Below are 21,377 nucleotides of genomic sequence, written 5' to 3' on the forward strand. Positions count from 1 at the left end.
ATAGTTATAAAAAAGCATGGCAAAATTGTGCCCCAATGCCATTGCTGTGATGGTAGTCTGTCCTTTTTCCAAGCTCCTACATGCTTACAGTTACTTCTGGGATCAGATGATGCAGTATTTATTAAACACCTGGGAGCAGCCCTGATGTGAATTCCAAGTGCAGCCAGGATTGGTTGGCTCTTAGTGATCTAAGAAAGCTTCAGTGTTGCCCAATGGGAGGCAGTAAATGTGAAGGTGCTAAAGGAGCCAGGAATTTCTGGGACCCAGGGTGACAGGAAAGAGTGCATCCCCATTGGAATAAAACACCTTTTAGGAGAGCAGCCTGGGTGCCTTCAGTTGAATTACTCTCTGCCCTGCAGGCTGCCCCTGGTGCCTTCTAAGTACACGATGACAGTGATGATCTTCGTCATGATGCTGAGCTTCTACTACTTCTCCCGCCACGTGAGTGCCTGCACACCCTTCTCTCCTATTTTGCTTACAACCCATCAGGGCCCGAGTAGTAGGCTCTGAGAACCCAACCTCATAAGGAATGCTGGTTTCCTTTGCCCAATATGGCATGTGACCCTATCAAGCCACCACCTTATTCTTTTTCTGGTTTCTTCTGACCCACTCCAGGATGCTGAAGGAAGCATGGGGGAGGGGCATCAGAGCCTGGGTAAAAGCTCTATTCTCTAAGCCAGGGGCTTACAGATCTTTATTCACCCAGGCTCTGGGGGGTCATTAACACACTGACCACGGAGCCAGAAGAGAAAGGGAAAGAGCTGATGAAGTTTTTTGTTTGGTTAAAAGGGAAAAAAAGAGCGGGCAGGGAAGTAAGGGACTTACTGCTCCATGTTAGCTCATGTTAGCTCAGGTACCACCCAGTGGTTGGCCAGGGGAAGTACAGCCTTCCCAAGCCACTTTGTGGCCAGCTGGAAATGGGACTCCTCCCTGGACTAGGAGATCCCATAAGGCGGACCTGTAGCTAGTTAGATCCCGGGAGACTCCACGCATCCAGAAGGTGCCTTTGATCTCTGCTGTAACCACAGAGGCTGGGCTCCTCACTGCAGCTCTGGGTGGTCTTTTTCTTTCCCTTGCCATGTAGCCATCTTCCTCCCAGTTTTCATCTTCCCATCAAATGGCATGTGTCTGCAGGTGGAAAAACTCGCACGGACACTGTTCTTGTGGAAGATTGAGGTCCATGACCAGAAGGAACGTGTCTACGAGATGCGACGCTGGAATGAGGCCCTGGTCACCAACATGTTGCCCGACCATGTGGCACGCCATTTCCTGGGGTCCAAGAAGAGAGATGAGGTGAGGGGTGACCTCGTGCTATGGCCTGGAGCCAGGAGGTTGTGTCTTCTGGCTTTCTGCTAGGGAGCACCTCTGAGCCCAGGCCTGCTACAGACACTGTTTCTGGGGACACACACACTGGTGTGAGGCCCTTTTCAGAAGATGAAACTTTGGCTGGAGCCTGCGTTTTTGCCAGCTGTGAGCTCAAATAGAATGCTGCTTCTGCCTCACTTCCCCACTCCCTTTCTCTCAGCTAGGGCTGTACAGGGACTAGAGAAGCTGTTTTTTTTTTAAATTTTTAATTTAGTCAGTTGTGATGAGAGCTTTCTAACAATTCAGAGTTGGGATAATCTGGGAGATGTGTGTGTCCAACAAGCTGAGTGCACCTATCTGTGTGGAAGATAACATTTCTGTAGCACAGTATTTAACCAGTCTTTGAGCACTTTGGCCCTGCCTCTTTTTAGGAGCTGTATAGCCAGTCTTATGATGAGATTGGAGTCATGTTTGCCTCCCTGCCCAACTTTGCTGACTTCTACACAGAGGAGAGCATCAATAATGGTGGCATTGAGTGTCTGCGCTTCCTCAACGAGATCATCTCAGATTTTGACTCTGTGAGTGTCCATCTTGCTCCCCTCCTCCTGCCACAAGGTCAGCTTGTTTCAAATGATCTCTCAGGACAGGCTGCAGAAGTCCAAGAGAAACTGGAGTTACTCTAGCTCAGGGGTGGGGAACGTCTGGCCTGCAAAATTACTTGGTCTGGCTCTGCCAAGGCATTAGGGGTGAAGTAATTAAACATTTGACCAAACATAGCAGGCTAATTTTTAAGTTGATAAGGTTCCCCACCTCTGCTCTAGCTGGCTACATTTTCCTATATAATCCCCTCCCTATAATGTATGGGCTTCTATAGCTGCTTGGAGTGTTGGGTCTGAGGGGGTGAGATGGGAGCCTGGGGAATCACCTGCAACTTCACAGGATAAAGACTGGCCAAAAAAAGATCCTAAGGTTCCTGATTCCTCCTATCTTCAAATTCAGATTCATTAAACATTTATTAGGTAACATACATCAAGAGAAATGTTTTTACATATATGTTCAGCCCCCTAGGAGATTGGCAATTTTATGCCAATGTTAAGGTTGTAGAAACTGAGGCTTAGGAAATCAAGAGGTTTGCCTAGGATCACATGGCAGATAAGAGGCAGAACAAAGCTTTTATAGAAAAGCATCTCTTGGATGTTTTGTGGGGGAATTGCAAACAGGCAAACCTGTCATTTAGTTGGCTCATCAATCCCAATTGACTGCTGACAGTTTTCTCTTCCTTAATACTGGTCTTAGCTTCTAGACAATCCCAAATTCCGGGTCATCACCAAGATCAAAACCATTGGCAGTACCTATATGGCAGCTTCCGGAGTCACCCCAGATGTCAACACCAACGGCTTTACCAGCTCCAGCAAGGTACCTAACCGCCTCAATGGCTAGAGAGGAGATAGGGCTCTGCCTCCTGAGGCAAGAGGCAGCCCACACTTAGCACATGGGAAACCAGGACTTACAAGAGCAACTAACATTAAGCACTGTTGTACAAAGGCACTTTGCACCAGTACAGACACACACCACTAGGACCGAGCCAATTTAAAACTGGGTTTACTGAGAAAGTGTAATGAGCAGAAATAACAGCACACCCACAGCAGTCCACTACCGTTCCCCGGCTTAAGTCAGGCATAAGATGCTTTGTGGAACTGTGGCTGTGCTCCCTTCTATACTTTCATAAGTGCTGGGCAACAGAACCATCTACACAATTATGGAACCATGAAGACATCCACATCGGGGAATGATTCTGTTAAGTTAAAGCAGACCTGTGAAGCCAGGTCCATTTAGGTACCAGAGGTGAGAAAAGCTGTTGGGACCCTCATCTCAAGGGCTGTTCTTAAAACATCACAACCGCCACCTCCCTATTATGGATGAGGTTAAAGAAACACGCCTAACCCTCAAGTGCTTATAATCTAGTTTAGGAATTAAAACAAGGACAACTATCCCAAGTTTAAGACCAGGTTCGGACTAGGTGAAGAGACGTGACTCCTAAGCAGGTATACAGCAGACGGGTTAGGTAGTTTGTCCTCCCCACCACCACTGCCCAGTCTGTCACAGTGACAGAGGGTGCTAAAGAGGATCCTGACTCCTTTGTGAGAAAAACTGAAGAAGAGGCCTTTATCAACCAGGTGAAGGGACTGACCTCAGAATGTTAAGAAGGGGTGGCATAGTCTGCTGTGGGTGTGGGCCCAGAGTGGCTCCTGATGCTTTCACTGCTGCTCCCTGGCACAGGAGGAAAAGTCAGACAAGGAGCGCTGGCAGCACCTGGCTGATCTGGCTGACTTTGCACTAGCCATGAAGGATACGCTTACAAACATCAACAACCAGTCCTTCAACAACTTCATGCTGCGCATAGGTAAGGCTCTAGCTCCCTTCTGACACGGGGGAGTCAGCAATCACCAAGAGGGAGGAGAGGCTTAGATCTGACGCATTTAGACGGGGTAGGGTCCCATACTCAGAGCTAGAAGGACCTTTAGTCCAGGCTCTTCTAGATGGCCAGCCATCCCTGTCCCACAGTGTTTACAATGATAGTTTCCTTCTCAATCTGGCTATGCCTATTGAGGGGGTTATTCACTTCAGTCCAGTCTGTTAAGAATTAGTCATCTGTTACCCACTATGGCAGCGGTTCTCAACGCCTTTGGCGGTTGAACGACCCTTTCACAGGGGTCGCCTAAGACCAGATATTTACATTACGATTCATAACAGTAGCATATCAGATATTTACATTACGATTCATAACAGTAGCAACATTACAGTTATGAAGTAGCAACGAAAATAATTTTATGGTTGGGTCACAACATGAGGAACTGTATTTAAAGGGCCAGAAGGTTGAGAACCCCTGCCTTATGGGAATGGAGACAATTGGGGGCTCACTCCTATGAAATCACAGGAGACTTAAAGTGCCAGGTCCGTGTTAGAGAGAAACTGGCAACTTCCGTACTGTTAATCAGCATATTGGGGCGGCTAACAGTCTGCCAAGTACCTGGTGAAGGCAGGTAAATATGAATAGCTTTGTGGTAGAGGTCAGGTGGTGAATTCTGTGAGAGAACCTAGTAGCTTCTGAGAAGTATAACTATGCTGAACTTTGTGCCTCTACCATAGGCATGAACAAAGGAGGGGTCCTGGCTGGGGTCATTGGAGCCCGGAAACCACACTACGACATCTGGGGCAATACAGTCAACGTCGCCAGCAGGATGGAGTCCACAGGGGTCATGGGTAACATTCAGGTCTGTCCATGTGCTCAGATGCAGGGAATAGTGTGTTCTGCCGTGCACTGTCTCCTCATTGGCCTAAACATGACATCGGCAGTGCTGGGAGAGCAAAGGCAGGAGTGGGGAAAGATGCCTCCAGGGCAGCAGAAGGGAGAAGAGACATTGACCCTGCTTGCAAAACTTAGGAATAAGTTCTGGGTAATAACATCCTGGGCTGTGTCACCTGGGCCTGGCAAGAAAGTTCCACAAAAGGGGCAAAGGGAAAAAGAGCAGAGGGTAGAAGTTCCCCAACAGTGGTGCCATCACATAGGCATCTGAGGAGAGAGCGCTAGACTCTCTTTGGGCGAAGGGAGGACACTTGGCAAAGCGCACCTGTGTTCTGGGGCATGGAGTACAAGGAGTGACTGGGACCTGTGGGCCACATGGAGATCTCATCTGGGTAGCCTCGGTGTAGGCTCACTGTCTAACCCCAAGCTCTGTGCTTCCTCTACAGGTGGTAGAAGAAACACAAGCCATCCTTCGAGAGTACGGCTTTCGCTTTGTGAGGCGGGGGCCCATCTTTGTGAAAGGGAAGGGGGAGCTGCTAACCTTTTTCTTGAAGGGGCGTGATAAGCCAGCCGCCTTCCCGAATGGCTCCTCTGTGACCCTGCCCCACCAGGTAGTAGACAACTCCTGAATGGCTGCTAGCCCCAGGGAGGATGTATTTTTTGGAATCAAAGACCTTGGGAAAGGACAAATGACTACGTCCCAACAGTCCCAAATTGCTGAAGTGCACACTCACATAGACTTTAGATTTAAAAATCCCCTCAAGCCTTCATTTCGTGAGCTCTGAGGGTGGCCATACTATTTATTCCTCAGTGTGCCTGTAGCTCCCCCAGAGTAAGGGTCTTAGGCATAGCACTGGACCAGCCCTTCTTCCCCCACAGAGGCCATGGCCACTGTGAGCAGGATGTATCAGAGGCGGGAGCTCAGCTGGAGGGGAAGCTGTGGCAGGGCCACTGTGCTGGTGAATGTCTGCTCCCAGCTATAACTTGAAAGCTGTGCTTTTCATTCTGAAGAGAGCACCAGCTGGAGACCTGTCTCTGTATGACCTGAGTTAGGTCAAAGGGCCCTGTCCTGATAACCTTGAAAGGTTCTTCTGGAACCCCTGTCACCTTAGTCATGGGAGCAGAAAGTGCAATATTTCCTTTCACCTGGTGGGAGGGAAAGGGAATTTACTTCTGAAAGAAAAATATATCAACAGATCTACATTTATATTTTTAACTTTCTGTTAACAAACACTTTCCGATATTGCCTTGCCTTTTGAGCTCTTGCTACAGTCGCCTTTGCTACTGCTTTAAAAGAGAATTTACAGGTATTGATAATAAGACTGTTTTATTAAAAGTTTTCTTCAACTTGAATGTGATCATTGTGAAAATCCTGTTAAGACCTCTCCTCAGAGAAGTGCTTTTTGGTAACTACCTTCCTGGAAGGCACAAGAGCTTGAACTAAGACATCTCTTACTTTTTAGGTGCTTTCTTCTAAATGGTGGTCCTAACTGACTTACCACTGCGTGCTCCTCCCGGCTGGTGCTCCCACACCTGTACGGTTACTTCCTGGTCACCAGGTCTAGGAAGTGACCATTTTAGAGTGAGTGGGGCTTGGGTAGTAATGACGCCTATTTGTGACTGGCCAAAGCGGGACAGGACCTGAAATGGCAGAACCTGGCCCTACACATACTCCCTTAAACCAAAGAAAGTGCCTGCAGATCCAAGGCCCTGGTTATCAGACCAGCAGATGGAGGGAAGGTCTGCTTCCCCTTATGAGCAGACTTCTGACCATGCTTTCTACCCGGATGTTTTAGGAAACAAAACGAGACACAGAACCCTGATTACTTTATCCATAGTACTTTCTCACACCACCTTCTTCAAAGGCAGTGGTCTAGAATATGCTGCTCTAAACCAAAGACTAAACACATGTCCCTTCTTAACTATAAGATTCATCTCATATGAACAGAATGTTCTAAGAACTTCTTTTTCAAATGTCTCAATTAGGAAAATGAGATGGAATTAAAGCTCTTATAAAAGTTAGAAATACTCTGGTTGAATAGTATATACTCCTCTTTCACAAAATGCCTTCAATTGCCCTACAACCCAGTTTCATTTTCAACTAAAACGTATGGACAAATCACTATCTCTAAGAACAGATGGGATGGTCTTGAGCCTTTAACAACTGACCAGGCAATTGTGGAGAATTGTCCAAAATTGCCAATGTCTAGACTCAAACTTGCACCTTCAGCATCCTGAAGAGGTGGGTATCTGTCTCCATTGTAAGGAGTCTGAGCCTTTCAACAGTTTTCAGTCCCATGACCTTGCCTGGGACTGTGTCCAGTACTTGTTTACTCACTTTTGATGTGTTCTCAATGCAAAGAATATTCTAGTACAGCAGGTTCATATCCAGCTTTTCTTCTCTTCTTGCAAATGAAGCAAACACTTGATGAAGGGGCTTTGTACAGAACAGGTTTTCATGGGAAGCTCGCTGTTCTTCCCAGGAGGTGGACAATGCATCCGTTCCTAAAAGGACAGGTTCTATCAGTCTCACCAGTGCACTTGGGAGAATCAGAACCTGGGTCGTCACTGATAGTCTGGACCTAGGTAACTTATTTTTTGGTCTGGAGCCGAGAGGCTGGCTCTAATTACACCAATGCCAATTTTGAGATGGGGAACTTAGAAGGGAAACGAAAACCTATGGTGCCCTGACTGGTGTGGCTCAGTTGGTTGAAGCATCGTCCTGTACACTGAAAGGCTGCAGGTTCAATCCCTGGTGGGGTCACATGTGGAAGGTATATTGTTCTCTTTCCCATCAATGTTCCCCTCTAAAATTAATAAGCATGTCCTTGGGTGAAGATTAAAAAAATACCTATGGTATAAAACCTGTGGCAGCTTCGAAATTCTTGCCTCCTAAAACATTTTCTTACTTTTCATTACTGCCCATGTACATTACTATGGTACACTTAACTGAAACAAAGTCAGACATACACATGCACAAAAATCTCAGTCAGTTCTGAAAAAAATCCCATTTACTGAATAGTCTCTAGAAAGCTCAATGTATAATGACTTTTCATGTCCATTTGGCTCTCTGCACCACTCTGGCCCTATGACTCAGCCTCATTAGCTGTCTCTTCAAGACAATCTTCAATGAAAACAAATTATAAGCTGAAAGAACACTAGCTGATTTGGAAGGAGCAAAGTAGGAGGGAAAATGATGATGATTATGTTTATTACTTACAAAGAGAAGAGGAAAAATTGGTAGAAACAAATAAAATAGTCTTCACATTTTTCTGCTTTATGGTATACAAACAGAAGAAAGTGTCTCAAGAGGTCCAACTCATGTATTCTGCCTATTTTACCCTGTTTCACTCAACTTGAGTAACCCAGAGCTTGTTATATAATTTCTCCACTGAGGCACCCTTCCTCTTACCTTGATAAGTAACAGTGACGTCAGTTGGAAGGGTTCTTGTGATGTCCTTATATAGCAGTCTAGCACAAAATGGGAAGGACTGGCCACTCGGCTCCGCTTTGTAAGTAAATGATAGCAGGTTGCACAGTGAGTTTCTCTGCAAGGGCCCAGCCAGAAAGGCTGCAAAGTCACTCTAATGGAGGCGGGGATCAAAACAGACACAAAGTATAGACAATTACAGCTCTAAAAGCAGTGAGTGGCTGTGACACTTCAAACACTGACTACCAAAAATAGGGCCCCGTTAATTAGATTCCAGATAAATAAAGGACAGAGAAAGGCCTGTAAAAAGGACTAATGATAGAGATTATAGGATAACTAAGAGTCAGTGGAAGCCTAGGAAGACCTGCAGGAGCACTTAAGTAAATGGCCAGGGGGTGGGGTGGGGGTGGGTGGATACTATTTCTGCCAAGAATTTCGTTGACATCATATATAGGGCTAAGATGCTTTCTGTCTGCATATACATATCAGTTTATCAAATGACAACCAGGAGCTTCAGTGTCATTCCAAATGCATGGTGAGGGAAATACTAAGTTTGTAAGAGTCACTTATTCCCTATTGCATTCATTCTTGCCTGTTCTTTTGTTTTGTTTTTTAACCCAACCCCAGGCTCAATTGCAATCCTAAGAAAGTAGGGAGGAGTTCAGGCAAAGATAGACAGTATTCCTCTGATACTTCAGAAAACATTACTCTGCTTTGCATTTATACTCAATTCAGCAAGGCACTTGGCACATAGTAAGTGCTCTATCAATCCCTGTTGAATTAACAGTATAGCAGCTGTACTCTATTTTGTGAGGGGAAGAAAGGGTCAAATATAGAAGTTTGAGGATCACTACTGAGGCGTGAATAACTCCTTAACCAGTATTCATGCTTCAACATCATCCAGAGTTTCAACAGGTAAGAGAGTAGGAAATAGCTTGTATATAAATAATAAACCAAGTATTAGAAGGATAATAGTCAAACTTCTAATTCTAACTCAGTTATGAAACATTAAAAGAACTTGACTCTTTTTCGTCCCTTTTAAGTCTAACTTGGGCTCATCAAATGCCATGTAAGATTCCAGACAGACACCTGAAGTTGATCTGCTTGATACTTCCTTCCAGAGTAAGCATTTAGGTATTCGCAGAGACTGAACAGGAAGTGCTGAATATTACTCTGTAGGTATTTTGCAGCTATCTCCTCCAGGGGAATGAAGACTGGAATCGAATGGTGATGTATCCGAAGTGGTTTCTGTATGACAAGATCCACAAAATAGGAATCCAGCAGGTTCCCCTCAAAAGCAGTGCTGATGGAAACACAGACTCCTCGGCTGGTCAGTTTCCCACTGAGCCCTGAGGCAAACAAGACAACACACCTCAACAGATGTCAGGCAAAGTTAGTACCTTACTCATCTGTTCTTACCAGTTGCTCCAGCACCACCTAGCACCACACGTATAGTGTGTACTCAAGTGTTTATTGAATGAATGACTATCATAGACTCTTTCCCCTCATTAATTCTCACTTTGAGTTAAAACCATGGGATGGTGGGAAAAAGAAAAATCCTAAATAGCAATTACTGAGGAAGAGATTTTGAAAATTTCAATTTACCTATTCTCTTTTATTCTGAGTGTTAAATAATTTATGGTAGTACCCAGTTCTCCCCACACTCCTCTTTTGACATAGATAATGAGACTAAACCCCCATATTAATGGTGAAACAGAGACTTGAGGGGCTCAAGCTATTTGACCAGTGGCATAAAGCAAGCCAGAAGTAAAGAAAATTCTAGTACAGGATCTGGCACACACTGAACAGCTAAAATGAACAGTTGAAACCAGCTACTAATCAATCTGCTGCACAAAGGGGCCAATATTGTAGGTAAAGATGCCTACAAATACTATGCCAGTTTTTTGTGTATATTGAGGGGGCAAAACCAATGCTCAAGGAGTAAGTCCATGACTAATAATACAACTAGCAAACTAACTCAGTAGAGACAAGAGACCCAGACTGAAACAGGTTAGAAAAAGGTATACCTGTAAAACGATATGCTTGCAGAATGGATTTCACATTTTCTCGTTTTCTTTCCAAAACTTCTTGCTCACTGACCTCAAATGTTTGGTCAGGTTCTACACTGGCTTCTACCTGAAAGATACGCAGCAAATCAGATGGTACAAAGGGGCATAACACACAGTCTCTGCTTGCATCGAACTGGAATAAAGCTGAATAGGATGTATATTACACAACGAATGAAGAAATGCTACAGTGGTCTACCAGTGCTATGAATTCATAGTAGAGGAAGAATCTCATGGGTCACAGTGCTAGGATCGTGCTGGCCTAAAGAGTATTGTGAGAGGCTCAAGAAAAGGGTGTGAAGAAAAGTCTAGCGTGAACACAGGGTAAGTTGCAAAGAGGCAAAGCTGGACAGTTGGTTTGGCTCAGCAAGCTTTCAAGTGCCAGGATAAGAAATACTGACTCTAGGATGTACACTTAGAGCAATGGCCCAATAGATAGTCTTAGACTGGCGCTCCCTCCGAGAACTACATAGCAGGTTCCCCTCAAAAGCAGTTCTAAAACTAAGCAAGCAAACATACAAGCAAATAAATAAAATGGTCTGAAGGCATTACAGAACCACCAAAATAGCCAGACTGAAGGTTAAAGATACATGCTCTGAGCTTAGCTGGGCTTTCCCTGCAGCTCCCCACCTCGGAGCATTTGATTTGTATCACAAGGCATATGAGTCAAATAGAAAGCTATAGGCCAGACTGTGTAGCAGTCTCACTAAGACAAAAAACGAGGCCAAGGTTACCAAAGCAGCCTTTCTATGGGCCAAGATCCCATCAAGAAGGGAACCCAACATTCTGCAGGCAAGGTACCCTCCAGGCAAAGAGCGGTAAGCATAAAATTAGATTCCTAAATCAAACTTCATTAAAACAAAGGCTTTCATCACGAGACCCCATCAGAGAATGAAAAGGCAAGCTATAATGTAAGAGAAGATTTGTAAAACATATAGCAAAGAATTCATATCCAAAATATGTAAAAAATCCTACAATTTAAAGAGGTAGACAACACAATAAAATTTTTGCAAAAGCCTTGAAAAGCATACTTTACAAAAGAAGACTCTGAAGTGTCTAATACAGGTACTTAACATCATTACTTATTAGGCAAATGCAAATTAATCCACAATGAGATACTATTATACTCCCACCAGAATGTCAAATTTTTAAAACCAACATCAACTATAGATAAAGATGCAAGACAATGGAAAGCTTATACAATATTGCTGGGAATGTAAAACTGGTGCAATCACTTTCAAAAGCTGTTTGGCAGTATTTACTAAAGCTAATATGCATACCCGTGACCCAGAAATTCTACCAAATCCATACCTAATAGAAAAGTGTATATTTTTAGACCAAAACACAGGAACAAGGATATTCATAGCGGCATTCTTCTTTTAAAGTGTCACCTGAGAATATGTGTGTGTGTGTGTGTGTGTGTTTTAATTGATTTTAGAGAGAAGAATGGAGAGGGAGAGAGAGAAACATTAATGCAAGAAACATCCATGGATTGCTTCCAGTACACGCCCCAACGGGGGATCAAACCCAGAACCTGATCAAGAACCAAACCTGTAATCCTTTGGTGCACCGGATGCTCCAACCAATCGAGCCACACTGGTCAGGGCAGCAGCATTATTCTTAATAGACCCAAAGTGAAACAGCCCCAATAACCCAAATGTCACCAACAGTACAACAGCTAAATTAATTGTGGAATATTCATAACATATTACTATACAGCAATAAAAAAAGAATGACCATTACATGCAACAACATGAATCTCACAGACATAATATTCAGCTAAAGAAGCCAGACATGAATTTTATAATTTTAACAATTATATGAAGTTCAAAAACAGGTAAAACCACGTGTGATGACAGAAATCAGAACAGTGGTTACCTTGAGGAAAATGACTAGAAGGATACAAGAGGGAGACTCAGGGCACTGATAATATTCTCTGCTTTGATCTGTGTGGTACAGGGTGTGTTCACTTTGTAAAAGGTTCTGCAGATTTGTGCTCTTTATATATATTTACAGATATATTTTACTGTAATCAAAAAGTGAAGGGAGGGAGGGAGAGAGAGAAGCAAGTAGAGGGCAATGGAAGAGAGGTGGGAAGGTGAGAAAAAGAAGGCTGACCATAACCATGGGCAATGAATGGTTAGTGAAGGTTTTTGAGCAAGGAAACGACAGTGTTTTATGAAAGCATTTTCTTGGCTGTGTAGGATTTACTGGAGGAGTAAAATACTAGAGAAGAGAACCAGCTAGCAGACTATTGTGACAATCCCGGCATCCAAATCACCTGATACATATTTACAGCAGATGTGGATAATACTCGAGTTATTGCAATAGAGTGGAGAAGGAAGAGGAGGAAGCACAAAGACTACCTAAAAGAAAATTTGCGAGTTCTTGCTGGCTGGACCTGGGCTAGATAGAAAACTGAAAAGAGGAAAGAGTCAGTGTTTCCTGTGAGGCTTCAAGTCTGGGCAACAGAAAAATGGCTCTAATGACACGGTACCTATGACTCAAGTCAGGCTGAGACTGGGCCACAGGTTCATGTCGGAGGGCAGGTTTTAGAACCTGCGGGGCCATCAGTAATGCCTGAGAATTGTTAGTTGATGTTGATATCAGCCGAGACCTACAGGTTTGATGAGGGATCAAGGACTGAAATCAATCCAGTAAGATCACAGGTAAATCACATTATACAGATTTTCGAATTCCCAGGTCATGCTCTTGACACACCAGGGAAGCCTGCCAACAGTCACCCTCCTACTCACTCCGGCCTGACGTCGGTTCACTTCCACCCTCAGTTTATCTCGCAGACTCTTCAGGTTACGAATCTTGTTTCCAAGAGCGCTCTCCGCTCCCTGTGGCTCTTCGAATTTTTTACGGGATTTAGCCTCTAGTCTTTCCAAGTGAGCGAGCACACCTGAAGAAAGCAGAATTTCTCAAGAAGCCAAGGATTTCCAATTCTGGCAGCAGAAAGCATTGCAGGGAAGAATAAAGGGTGACCCCCCCCTTTTTTTTTCAGAACTTTGTGGCTAGTTAATTGTTAGACATTGGCCCCAATTGATAAAACCAGAAGAACTGACAACAGAAACCAAAGACCAGCAGCCTCTTAGTCTGAACACTGATGTACAAGCAAGCAGTCCCTAACCAGGACAACATCCAAAAAAGAACATTCTCTGAATATAGCTAATCTCAGCTATCCGTGGTGATAACCCAGCAGAAAACAGTCACCCAATTCACTGGCTCTCTCAGAAACTGTTTTTCAAAATGTAGAATTGTTTCTTAAATTGCTTTTTATGCATGTTTCCCCAAATTGCTAAAGCATAATTCTTTGAAGCTCTGAAAAATATTAGTACAGGACCATAACAGCACAAACTAAGAGAACGGTCCACAAATATTAGAGAGGAAAACACGCTCCCTGCTGGACAGAAACTCAGAGGCAAATGTCAGTTCCCTAGAGATGGACTAAGGACCAATACCAGCGCACCTGGTTGTACCGGGCGTCCTTTACTGCCCTTCCCAGTACAGTGTTGGTTGTGTGTGTGTGTGTGTGTGTGTGGTTTTTTGGGTTTTTTTTTTTACAAACGGAAAGCAACATCCCACACCAGTGAACAGATTCTGACTTGCTTCATGGCAGCGCTCTAGAACTGAACCTGGAATATCTGAGGGATGCCTGCACCAAAAAGGTCGTATTTTTATAATCAACTCCAATAAAGCATCTGCTGAACTCTTCCTACGTATTAACACACATGTGCTAGGTTATTTCCTTGCAAAACATGTAAAGAATCAATGCATTTACTGAATATGTCATATACATATACATATATATATATATGTGTGTGTGTGTGTGTGTGTGTGTGTGCGTGAAATGCTTTCCATAAGAAACAGAAAAGAATTATCTAATACCCACAACACTACCACAATGCTGCTCTTCACCTCCATTTTCCAGGTAAAAAACGGAAGCAGAGAAAGGGAAAATAACCTGCCCAAGGCCACAGCGTTTGCAGCGGCAGAGCCGGGACTCCAACCCAGCTCTCACCGATGCCAAAGCCCCCGCCTGGCACTGCCTCTCCCACGGAGTCATGCATCAAGGGCCCCCCGAAATCCTGGGAAGAGAGAGGGAGGCCTCTCTGGCTAGAACTGTAGCCCTGGAAAGAGACACTGCACATGATGAATGCAAACGACCGGTTTAAAAGGGGCTAGAAACATGTGAAGTTAATTGTGCCCTGATGATCTTGCCGCTTGTCCCTCAGACCGGCAATAAGGCGAGTCCCACCTTTTTGCAGGTGGGGGTTTTGCCTTCAAATTGTAAAAACCACGAAACCTGTGCGGCCAAGGGGGGTGTGCGTGCCCAGTGCCGTCCACTGTTCCGCTCCCCAACGGGGCAGACACCACAGACAGGAGAGGAGGGCGGGGGTGGCCAGCTCCGGGCAGCAGCCGCGAAGGGATAGAGACCGCCGCTTGAATACCTGCCCCGGACCCGCCCTCCGGACTGGAAGTGTTCGCCGGCTCCATCCGCTCAGGTTTCCGAATGCACCAGCCTTCCCGGGGAGCGGTCCAGGCGCCGGCAGCAAGAACCTAGATTTCCGCGCCGACACAGGAAAAAATGGCAAGGAAGTCACATCTAGCCACATGCAGACAAACCTAGACGGTAGACCAACACCCCAAGGGTCACTGCCAGGACTCCCCTTCCCCGCCCTTCCCCCGGGCGCCAGCATCTCGCGTCCACTCCAACTCGCCGGCCCTGAGCGTTCCCGGGGGCACAGGCCCTCCGGCTCGGCGGGTTCGGCTTCCACACGCCAGGAGCTGCGAAGGGCCATGTAGCCTTCCACCCAGCCACCGTCCCGAACCTCATTTCCCCTCACCTCCTCCCTTACCTCCGCTCCTCGGGCTCACGCAGCCCAGGGACGAGTTCCCGCCATCCTCGCCTTCAAAACCCAGCCACTCGGACCCAGCATGCTTTGCGCAGCCTCCGTACAAAAACATGGCCGCGCTCAGGGCCCCTCCCTGATCCCAGCATGCACCGCGGACTAGGTCAGGCCTTCCTGCTGGGCAGGAATATGGCGGCACCCAGCGCGGAGCCGCAGGTCTTGGTACAGTATTTGGTGTTACGAAAGGATCTATCGCAGGCTCCATTCTCCTGGCCCGCGGGCGCACTGGTAGCGCAAGCTTGCCACGCAGCCACCGCGGCCTTGCACGTTCACCGAGACCACCCGCACACTGTGGCCTACCTCCGGGAGCTGGGGCGCATGCGCAAGGTGGTCCTTGAGGTGAGGCGCCGGGCCGCAGGGTGCGGGGGAAGGGCGCTGAGGGAGCCGAGACCGGAAGTGGGTGTGGCCTTGAGTCCGTGTTGGGGGACGGCGTTAGTGGGAGGAGTCTTTAGCATCTAAGATTTGGGGACGGTTCTGGGGTCACTTGAGCTATTTACTCAGAGCAGCGGTTCTCAACCTGTGGGTCGCGACCCCTTTGGGGGTCACCTAAGACCATTGGAAAACATACATAATTACATATTGTTTTTGTGATTAATCGCTGTGCTTTAGTTATGTTCAATTTGTAACAATGAAAATACATCCTGCATATCAGATATTTATATGACGATTCATAACAGTAGCAAAATGACAGTTATGAAGTAGCAACAAAAATAATTTTATGGTTGGGGGTCACCACAACATGAGGAACGGTATTAAAGGGTCGTGGCATTAGGAAGGTTGAGAACCACTGACTCAGAGAGTCTTCCCTTGGCTGGGGAGGGCCTGACAGTGAAAAGGGGACTTGGGGTCCGTTATTAAATGGGCTCGCACACCTCCGGTCTCCCCTGCGGCTGTCTTAGTGATACCTGTGGGAGAGGAGGCTGCAGAGACCCGCCTTTCCACCAGTGCACTGGGCCGGCCTTTTAATGCCGCCGCCCGGATGAAATTGTTACCCTCCCTTCCCGCAAAACCGACCAGGATAAGGACTCGGGATTTCTTATTGCCAGTGAAACGGAAGCGTTGACCTGGACATGACGCCAAATTACTTGAAAATGAAGGTGAACCCTAGTGTACATTGAACCCAGCGTCACAAACACCAGGGGTGTAATATAGTGGGAAGGCCCTTTTTGCAGATGGCCAAACAGATCTTACCCTTCCTTACCCTTCGTAATTTCTGCTGAAGGGCTGGCTGAAGGATTAGGGATAGCTATTTGGGCACCAGCCACAAGGGGACTAGAAAATGTATAGAGCAGTGGTTCTCAACCTTCTGGCCCTTTAAATACAGTTCCTCATGTTGCGACCCAACCATAAAATTATTTTTGTTGCTACTTCATAACTGTAATGTTGCTACTGTTATGAATCGTCATGTAAATATCTGATATGCAGGATGGTCTTAGGCGACCCCTGTGAAAGGGTCGTTTGACCACCAAAGGGGTCGCGACCCACAGTTTGAGAACCGCTGGTATAGAGCATCATTACTGACAATGCATGCAGCATTTCAAGAAGGAAGAGAAAAATCTCCATTTTCTCAACAGAAATACTAAGCCTCTCCCTTCCTCCCCAGCCCCCAGGCAATTTATCTAATGTCCTACAGAGAGTGAATGAAAAATGGAGCAAGGAAGCTCTTACTTCTGGAGACATGCTCCACAGCCCCTTAGGGAGATCCGTTCCTCCACTTTCAGTTCAGGGGAACCTCCTCCTCCCCGTATTTCTTCCCGTTGACTTGACACTCCCTCAATGGGCTATTCCATCCATGTTCTACGTTCTGCTTCTTGTAGGCCCCAGATGAGGCCACCCTAAAGGAGCTGGCTGGGACACTGCAGGAGAAGAACATCGACCACATGCTATGGCTGGAGCAGCCAGAGAATGTTGCCACTTGCATTGCACTCCGTCCCTACCCCAAGGAAGAAGTGAATCAGTGCTTGAAGAAGTTCCGATTGTTCAAGTGACTGATGTTATGAATTGCTTTGATACATTTGAGTGTCAGCTGGATCCAGAAACTGCATGCCATCCATTCCTAAGCCTCATGTACTCCATTCAATGGCAACTTGCTCTTCCCTGTAATTTATGACACTTTCTGGAGGGTTAAACACATGTTCACATTAAAGTTGTCATTAGTAAGTACTTTCTCTTATTTTTCGTAAGTTCAGATGGGGAAAGTAGGTGAACAGCAATGTTATTTATGGGTCATTGCTCAAATAGAAGATTTGGTTAGACTCACACAGGGGTCAAGAAAATGCCTTTCCATTTTTGTTAGGAATAATAGAGTTCTTCCACTATATCTGGCTTTGCATTCCAAGTTTACCAAAAAAAAAAAAAAAAAAAAAAGTATTTTTCAATAGAGCAAAAATTGTGCTGCAAGCCCTGGAATAGGTCATAAATCTTTGACAAGAATCTCCTCTGGACTGGACAAAAATCATGCACCTATGGATGAGGACAGTGGGTGGGGAGTGAGGGAGGAGGATGGGGTGGGAACTGGATGGAGGGGAGTTATGGGGGAAAAAAAGAGGAACAAATGTAATAATCTGAACAATAAAGATTTAATTAAAAAAAAAAAAGAATCTCCTCTGCTTTGTAAGTTCCTTATATGTAAAAACGTTTTAAAGTTAACCATGTCACAGAACCTAGACACAGAACCTACACAGAACCTAGAGACAGAAGAACTTCGCTGGAGAGAGCATGGCAAAAGATCCTGGATAGAAACTGGAGACAGAACCTAGAGACAGAACCTAGCGAGAGAACATGGCAAAAGATCCTGGACAGAAACTGGCCACAGAACCTAGAGACAGAACCTAGCGAGAGAACCTGGCTGAAGAACCTAGAGACAGAACCTGGCTACAGAACCTGGATAGAACATGGCAAGAGAACCTGACTAGAACCTGGTGACTGAACCTGGCTGGAGAACCTGGACAGAACCTGGCTGGAGAACCTACCGAGGGAACATGGCTACAGAACTTGGCTGGAGAACCTAGCGAGAGAACATGGACACAGAACCTGGCTGGAGATCCTAACCAGAACTTCGCTGGAGGTCCTGACCAGAACTTGGCTAGAGATCCTGGCTAGGCTGTTGATCAACTGAACGCTGTCTCTGTGTCATTCCTTCTTCACAGACTCCATCCACACCTTTGGGGACCCTGGACCTGCTGGGGTTGGACCCCAGCACCAGGGAGGGTCCTGTAGGAACCAGGCAGACCGACGGAGGCGGTGGCAGATGTTTACCCACGTGGCCCCACGACTCACCAGGCTGCTTCTGCAGCGTCTTGCCAAGTTGATTCTGGACACGGATGGTGTCCGAGAGATGCGGGTCAGTGACAGGAATGAGCACCATCGGCAAGCCTGGCCCCTCGTGAACACTGGACACGCAGGAGCTATTATGATTATTTGGGTTCTTCACGTTTTTCAAACACGGGCTCCCACGCACACAGAACATGTCCAGAAGGCTACCCAGGAACTGCGGACAGCAGTTCGCTCGAGAAGGAGCAGGGAAGAGGTCTCTCAATGCCTTTTGCAGCCCTGGCCGGTGTGCTCAGTGGTTAGAGAATCCGCCCTCACGCCAAAGGGTTGTGGGTTCTAGTCCCAGTCAAGGGCACGTACCTGGGTTTCAGGTTTGATCCCAGGCCCAGGTTGGATCACGTACGGGAGGCAACCAATCAGTATGTTTATCTCTGTCTTTCTCTCTCTCTCCCCACTCCCTCACCTACTCTCTCTAAAAAAAAAAAAAAAAAAAAAATCAATGGAAAAAAATCTTTGGGTGAGGATTAACATAAATAAGTAAATGTATATCTATATAATAAAATAGTTTAAAATAAAATTATACTCTGAAATATAAAAAAAAAAATAATAAAGTTAACCATGTCCAGCCCTGGCCGGTTTGGTTCAGTGGATAGTCAGCCTGTGGACCAGAGAGTCCCAGGTTCGATTCCAGTTACAGGTATGTACCTCTGTTGCAGGGTCCTCCCTGGCCCAGGCCCAGGTTGGGGCTCATGCAGAAGGCAACCAATCGATGTGTTTCTCTCACATCGATATTGCTCTCTGTCCTTCCCTCTCTCTAAAAATCAGTGGAAAAATATTCTCAGGTGAGGATTAAAAAAAAAAAATTAACTGTGTCCATATGTGCTAGTCAAGCTTTATGATGCAGGTGGTCTTGTCTCAAGTTTACAGATTCAGAAAAGCTTTGACTTGCCCAAGATCAAAGTCAGTGTTTTGTCAGTCCAGTCTTCCTTAACCTCTCATAGTGGGTTACCTATTTGGTTATCATCTAGATACTAGAAGGTGGTTGTAAGTTGTTCAAGCACTGGGAAGCTGTGTCTTCCATTTTATGTTGGTTAATTGACATTCTGGATTATGAACCATCCTCCTGTGACTGTGAGTTGTATGTCTCAATACCCTAAGGCCCAATTATCACTGGATGAGTTTCTGACCTTATAAAGTTGAGGATCAGTGTCTATCAGCCATGGGCAAACTACGGCCCGCAGGCCGGATCCGGCCCGTTTGAAATGAATAAAACTAAAAAAAAAAAGACCGTACCCTTTTATGTAATGTTTACTTTGAATTTATATTAGTTCACACAAACACTCCATCCATGCTTTTGTTCCGGCCCTCTGGTCCGGTTTAAGAACCCATTGTGGCCCTCGAGTCAAAAAGTTTGCCCACCCCTGGCTAGGTCATTGCTTCTCATGGGGCTGACAGAAAGTAGAGGGCTTCTCTAGAAGTGGTTGTTAAAAGCACATTTTAGTGTTGTTTAATCAATATACATCTTCTGCACAGATTCTGAGATTCCTTCCTTAGGGTGTGTACTGTGCTACCTGGTTGAGAATCTTGGCAATAGTGAACCATTGTTACTGATGCAAAGGTGTTTGGAAAAATGGGTGAGAACCACTGCCCTTGGCTACCATTGCCTCACAAGTTTTAGCTGTCCTTCAATGTTAAGTTAGCACAGAAGAGGGGAATAAGATCTAAGTGTGGGGACCAGTAAAGACTTCTTGGAAAGGGCATCTAAATTGAAGGACAAGCAGGAAGGGGAAAGAAGTATTACAAACTATGGAAGAAAATGATATGGACATGGAAGTGAGAACACAGTAAATTCAAGAATAAAGATCATTTGTTTACAGTATGGAAAGTTATGATACTTAAAAAGTAAAGTTATTTCAGGTCAACTATAGGCAAGATAAAGTCACTAATAGATTCTGAAGGTTGTGTTTAGAAAGATTTCTTTGACGACTGTGATGGGTGAATGTAAGAGGCACAAAAGTGGTTACTATAATCATTCAAAGAAAGATAAGTCCTGAATTTGGTCTGTGATTAACAGGGTTAGAAAGAGGATAGCATGAGGCACTACAAGGGATAATTTTCCGAAATTTGGAGAGTTGAATGGGAGTGAGTTGTTGAGAATGATGATGCAATTAATGCAGATAAGAGACACCATAGCTTATTTGTGGGGAAGTTATTTGGTTTGGGACTTAGGTTTGAGGTGCTGAGGAGTGGGGATCCATCCATGTGGTAATGTTCACCAGTTGGAAATTCAAGACCAGATTTTGAGAGAGGTCTTGGCTAGAAGAGTAGACTTAAGATGCATATGAATGTAAGTGGTACTGAGTTTAAGAGAAAAGAAAGGAGAATGCAGGGACTCACTTCAGAACTATTTAAATAGTTCAAATAGTTCAAATTTAAAACAAGAAAAAAAAAATCAGTACTTTAGCAAAACCAAAGTTAGTGTCCAATTTACTTTCAAAATGGAAACCCCACTGAACTTCTAAGGAACTTGAGTTCCAGAGAACAATTTTTAACTCATCAGTCTTTAAAAATTTTTTTTTTAAAAAAATAGGTTTTAAAAAAAATTTATTTATTTTAGGGAGAGGGAGAGAGGAACATTGATGTGAGAGAAACATCAATCTGTTCCTCCATATGCAACCGAACTGGGGATGGAACCCAAAACTTGGGCATGTGCCCTAACCAGGAATCGAACCAGTGACCTTTCGGTGCATGGGACGGCACTCAGCCAACTGAGCCACACCAGCCAGGGCAACTCGTCAGTCTTTCTGTGTCATTGTGTCATGGTGCTTTTATCTCAGTTGTATTGTGCAGTGGGAACAATGGCAGGTTTCATCCCCAAACCAAAGAACTGACTCTGGGGTCCAGAACTTCCAGCCACCTGGCAAAAAATCTGAGCTTATTTCCCCATCTGTACAAGAAGGCTATGCCCTACTCTAATTGCTTCAAAGGATTTTGAAAATCAAATGACATACTGTATGTGAAAGTACTGTACAGCCCTAACCAGTTTGGTTCAGTGGATAGAGCCTCGGACTGCGGAC

The 21,377-nt window shown here is 45.3% G+C and overlaps 3 protein-coding genes across 5 annotated transcripts in view; 2 read left to right on the plus strand and 1 right to left on the minus strand.

Annotated features, from left to right (window-relative positions):
* The window catches only part of ADCY3 (adenylate cyclase 3), a 51,568-nt gene extending 45,603 nt beyond the window's left edge, over window positions 1-5,965 (plus strand). For all 3 annotated transcript variants that reach the window (XM_036335182.1, XM_036335184.1, XM_036335183.1), the window contains exons 16-22: window positions 360-441; window positions 1,135-1,293; window positions 1,737-1,883; window positions 2,602-2,721; window positions 3,586-3,709; window positions 4,456-4,580; window positions 5,059-5,965. In XM_036335182.1, coding sequence (XP_036191075.1) covers window positions 360-441; window positions 1,135-1,293; window positions 1,737-1,883; window positions 2,602-2,721; window positions 3,586-3,709; window positions 4,456-4,580; window positions 5,059-5,241 — 940 coding nt within the window. In that variant the 3' untranslated portion in view covers window positions 5,242-5,965. The remainder of the gene's footprint in view (window positions 1-359; window positions 442-1,134; window positions 1,294-1,736; window positions 1,884-2,601; window positions 2,722-3,585; window positions 3,710-4,455; window positions 4,581-5,058) is intronic.
* CENPO (centromere protein O) lies at window positions 1,130-15,069 on the minus strand. Its single transcript, XM_036335186.1, is given in 8 exon segments — window positions 1,130-1,269; window positions 6,951-7,117; window positions 8,025-8,196; window positions 9,132-9,391; window positions 10,070-10,178; window positions 12,865-13,016; window positions 14,974-15,033; window positions 15,036-15,069. Coding segments are annotated over 7 exon segments (909 nt in total). The 5' UTR covers window positions 15,055-15,069; the 3' UTR covers window positions 1,130-1,269; window positions 6,951-6,980.
* A 19-nt stretch (window positions 15,070-15,088) lies between these two features.
* On the plus strand, window positions 15,089-17,402 carry PTRHD1 (peptidyl-tRNA hydrolase domain containing 1). The gene is made up of 2 exons (XM_036335185.1): window positions 15,089-15,366; window positions 16,845-17,402. The coding sequence occupies exons 1-2, from the start codon at window positions 15,115-15,117 to the stop codon at window positions 17,013-17,015; spliced, it is 423 nt and encodes a 140-aa protein (XP_036191078.1). The 5' UTR covers window positions 15,089-15,114; the 3' UTR covers window positions 17,016-17,402.
* Window positions 17,403-21,377: the final 3,975 nt, after the last annotated feature.

The sequence above is a fragment of the Myotis myotis genome, unplaced genomic scaffold, assembly GCF_014108235.1.
Source record: "Myotis myotis isolate mMyoMyo1 unplaced genomic scaffold, mMyoMyo1.p scaffold_m19_p_14, whole genome shotgun sequence".
Classification (NCBI taxonomy): domain Eukaryota; kingdom Metazoa; phylum Chordata; class Mammalia; order Chiroptera; family Vespertilionidae; genus Myotis; species Myotis myotis.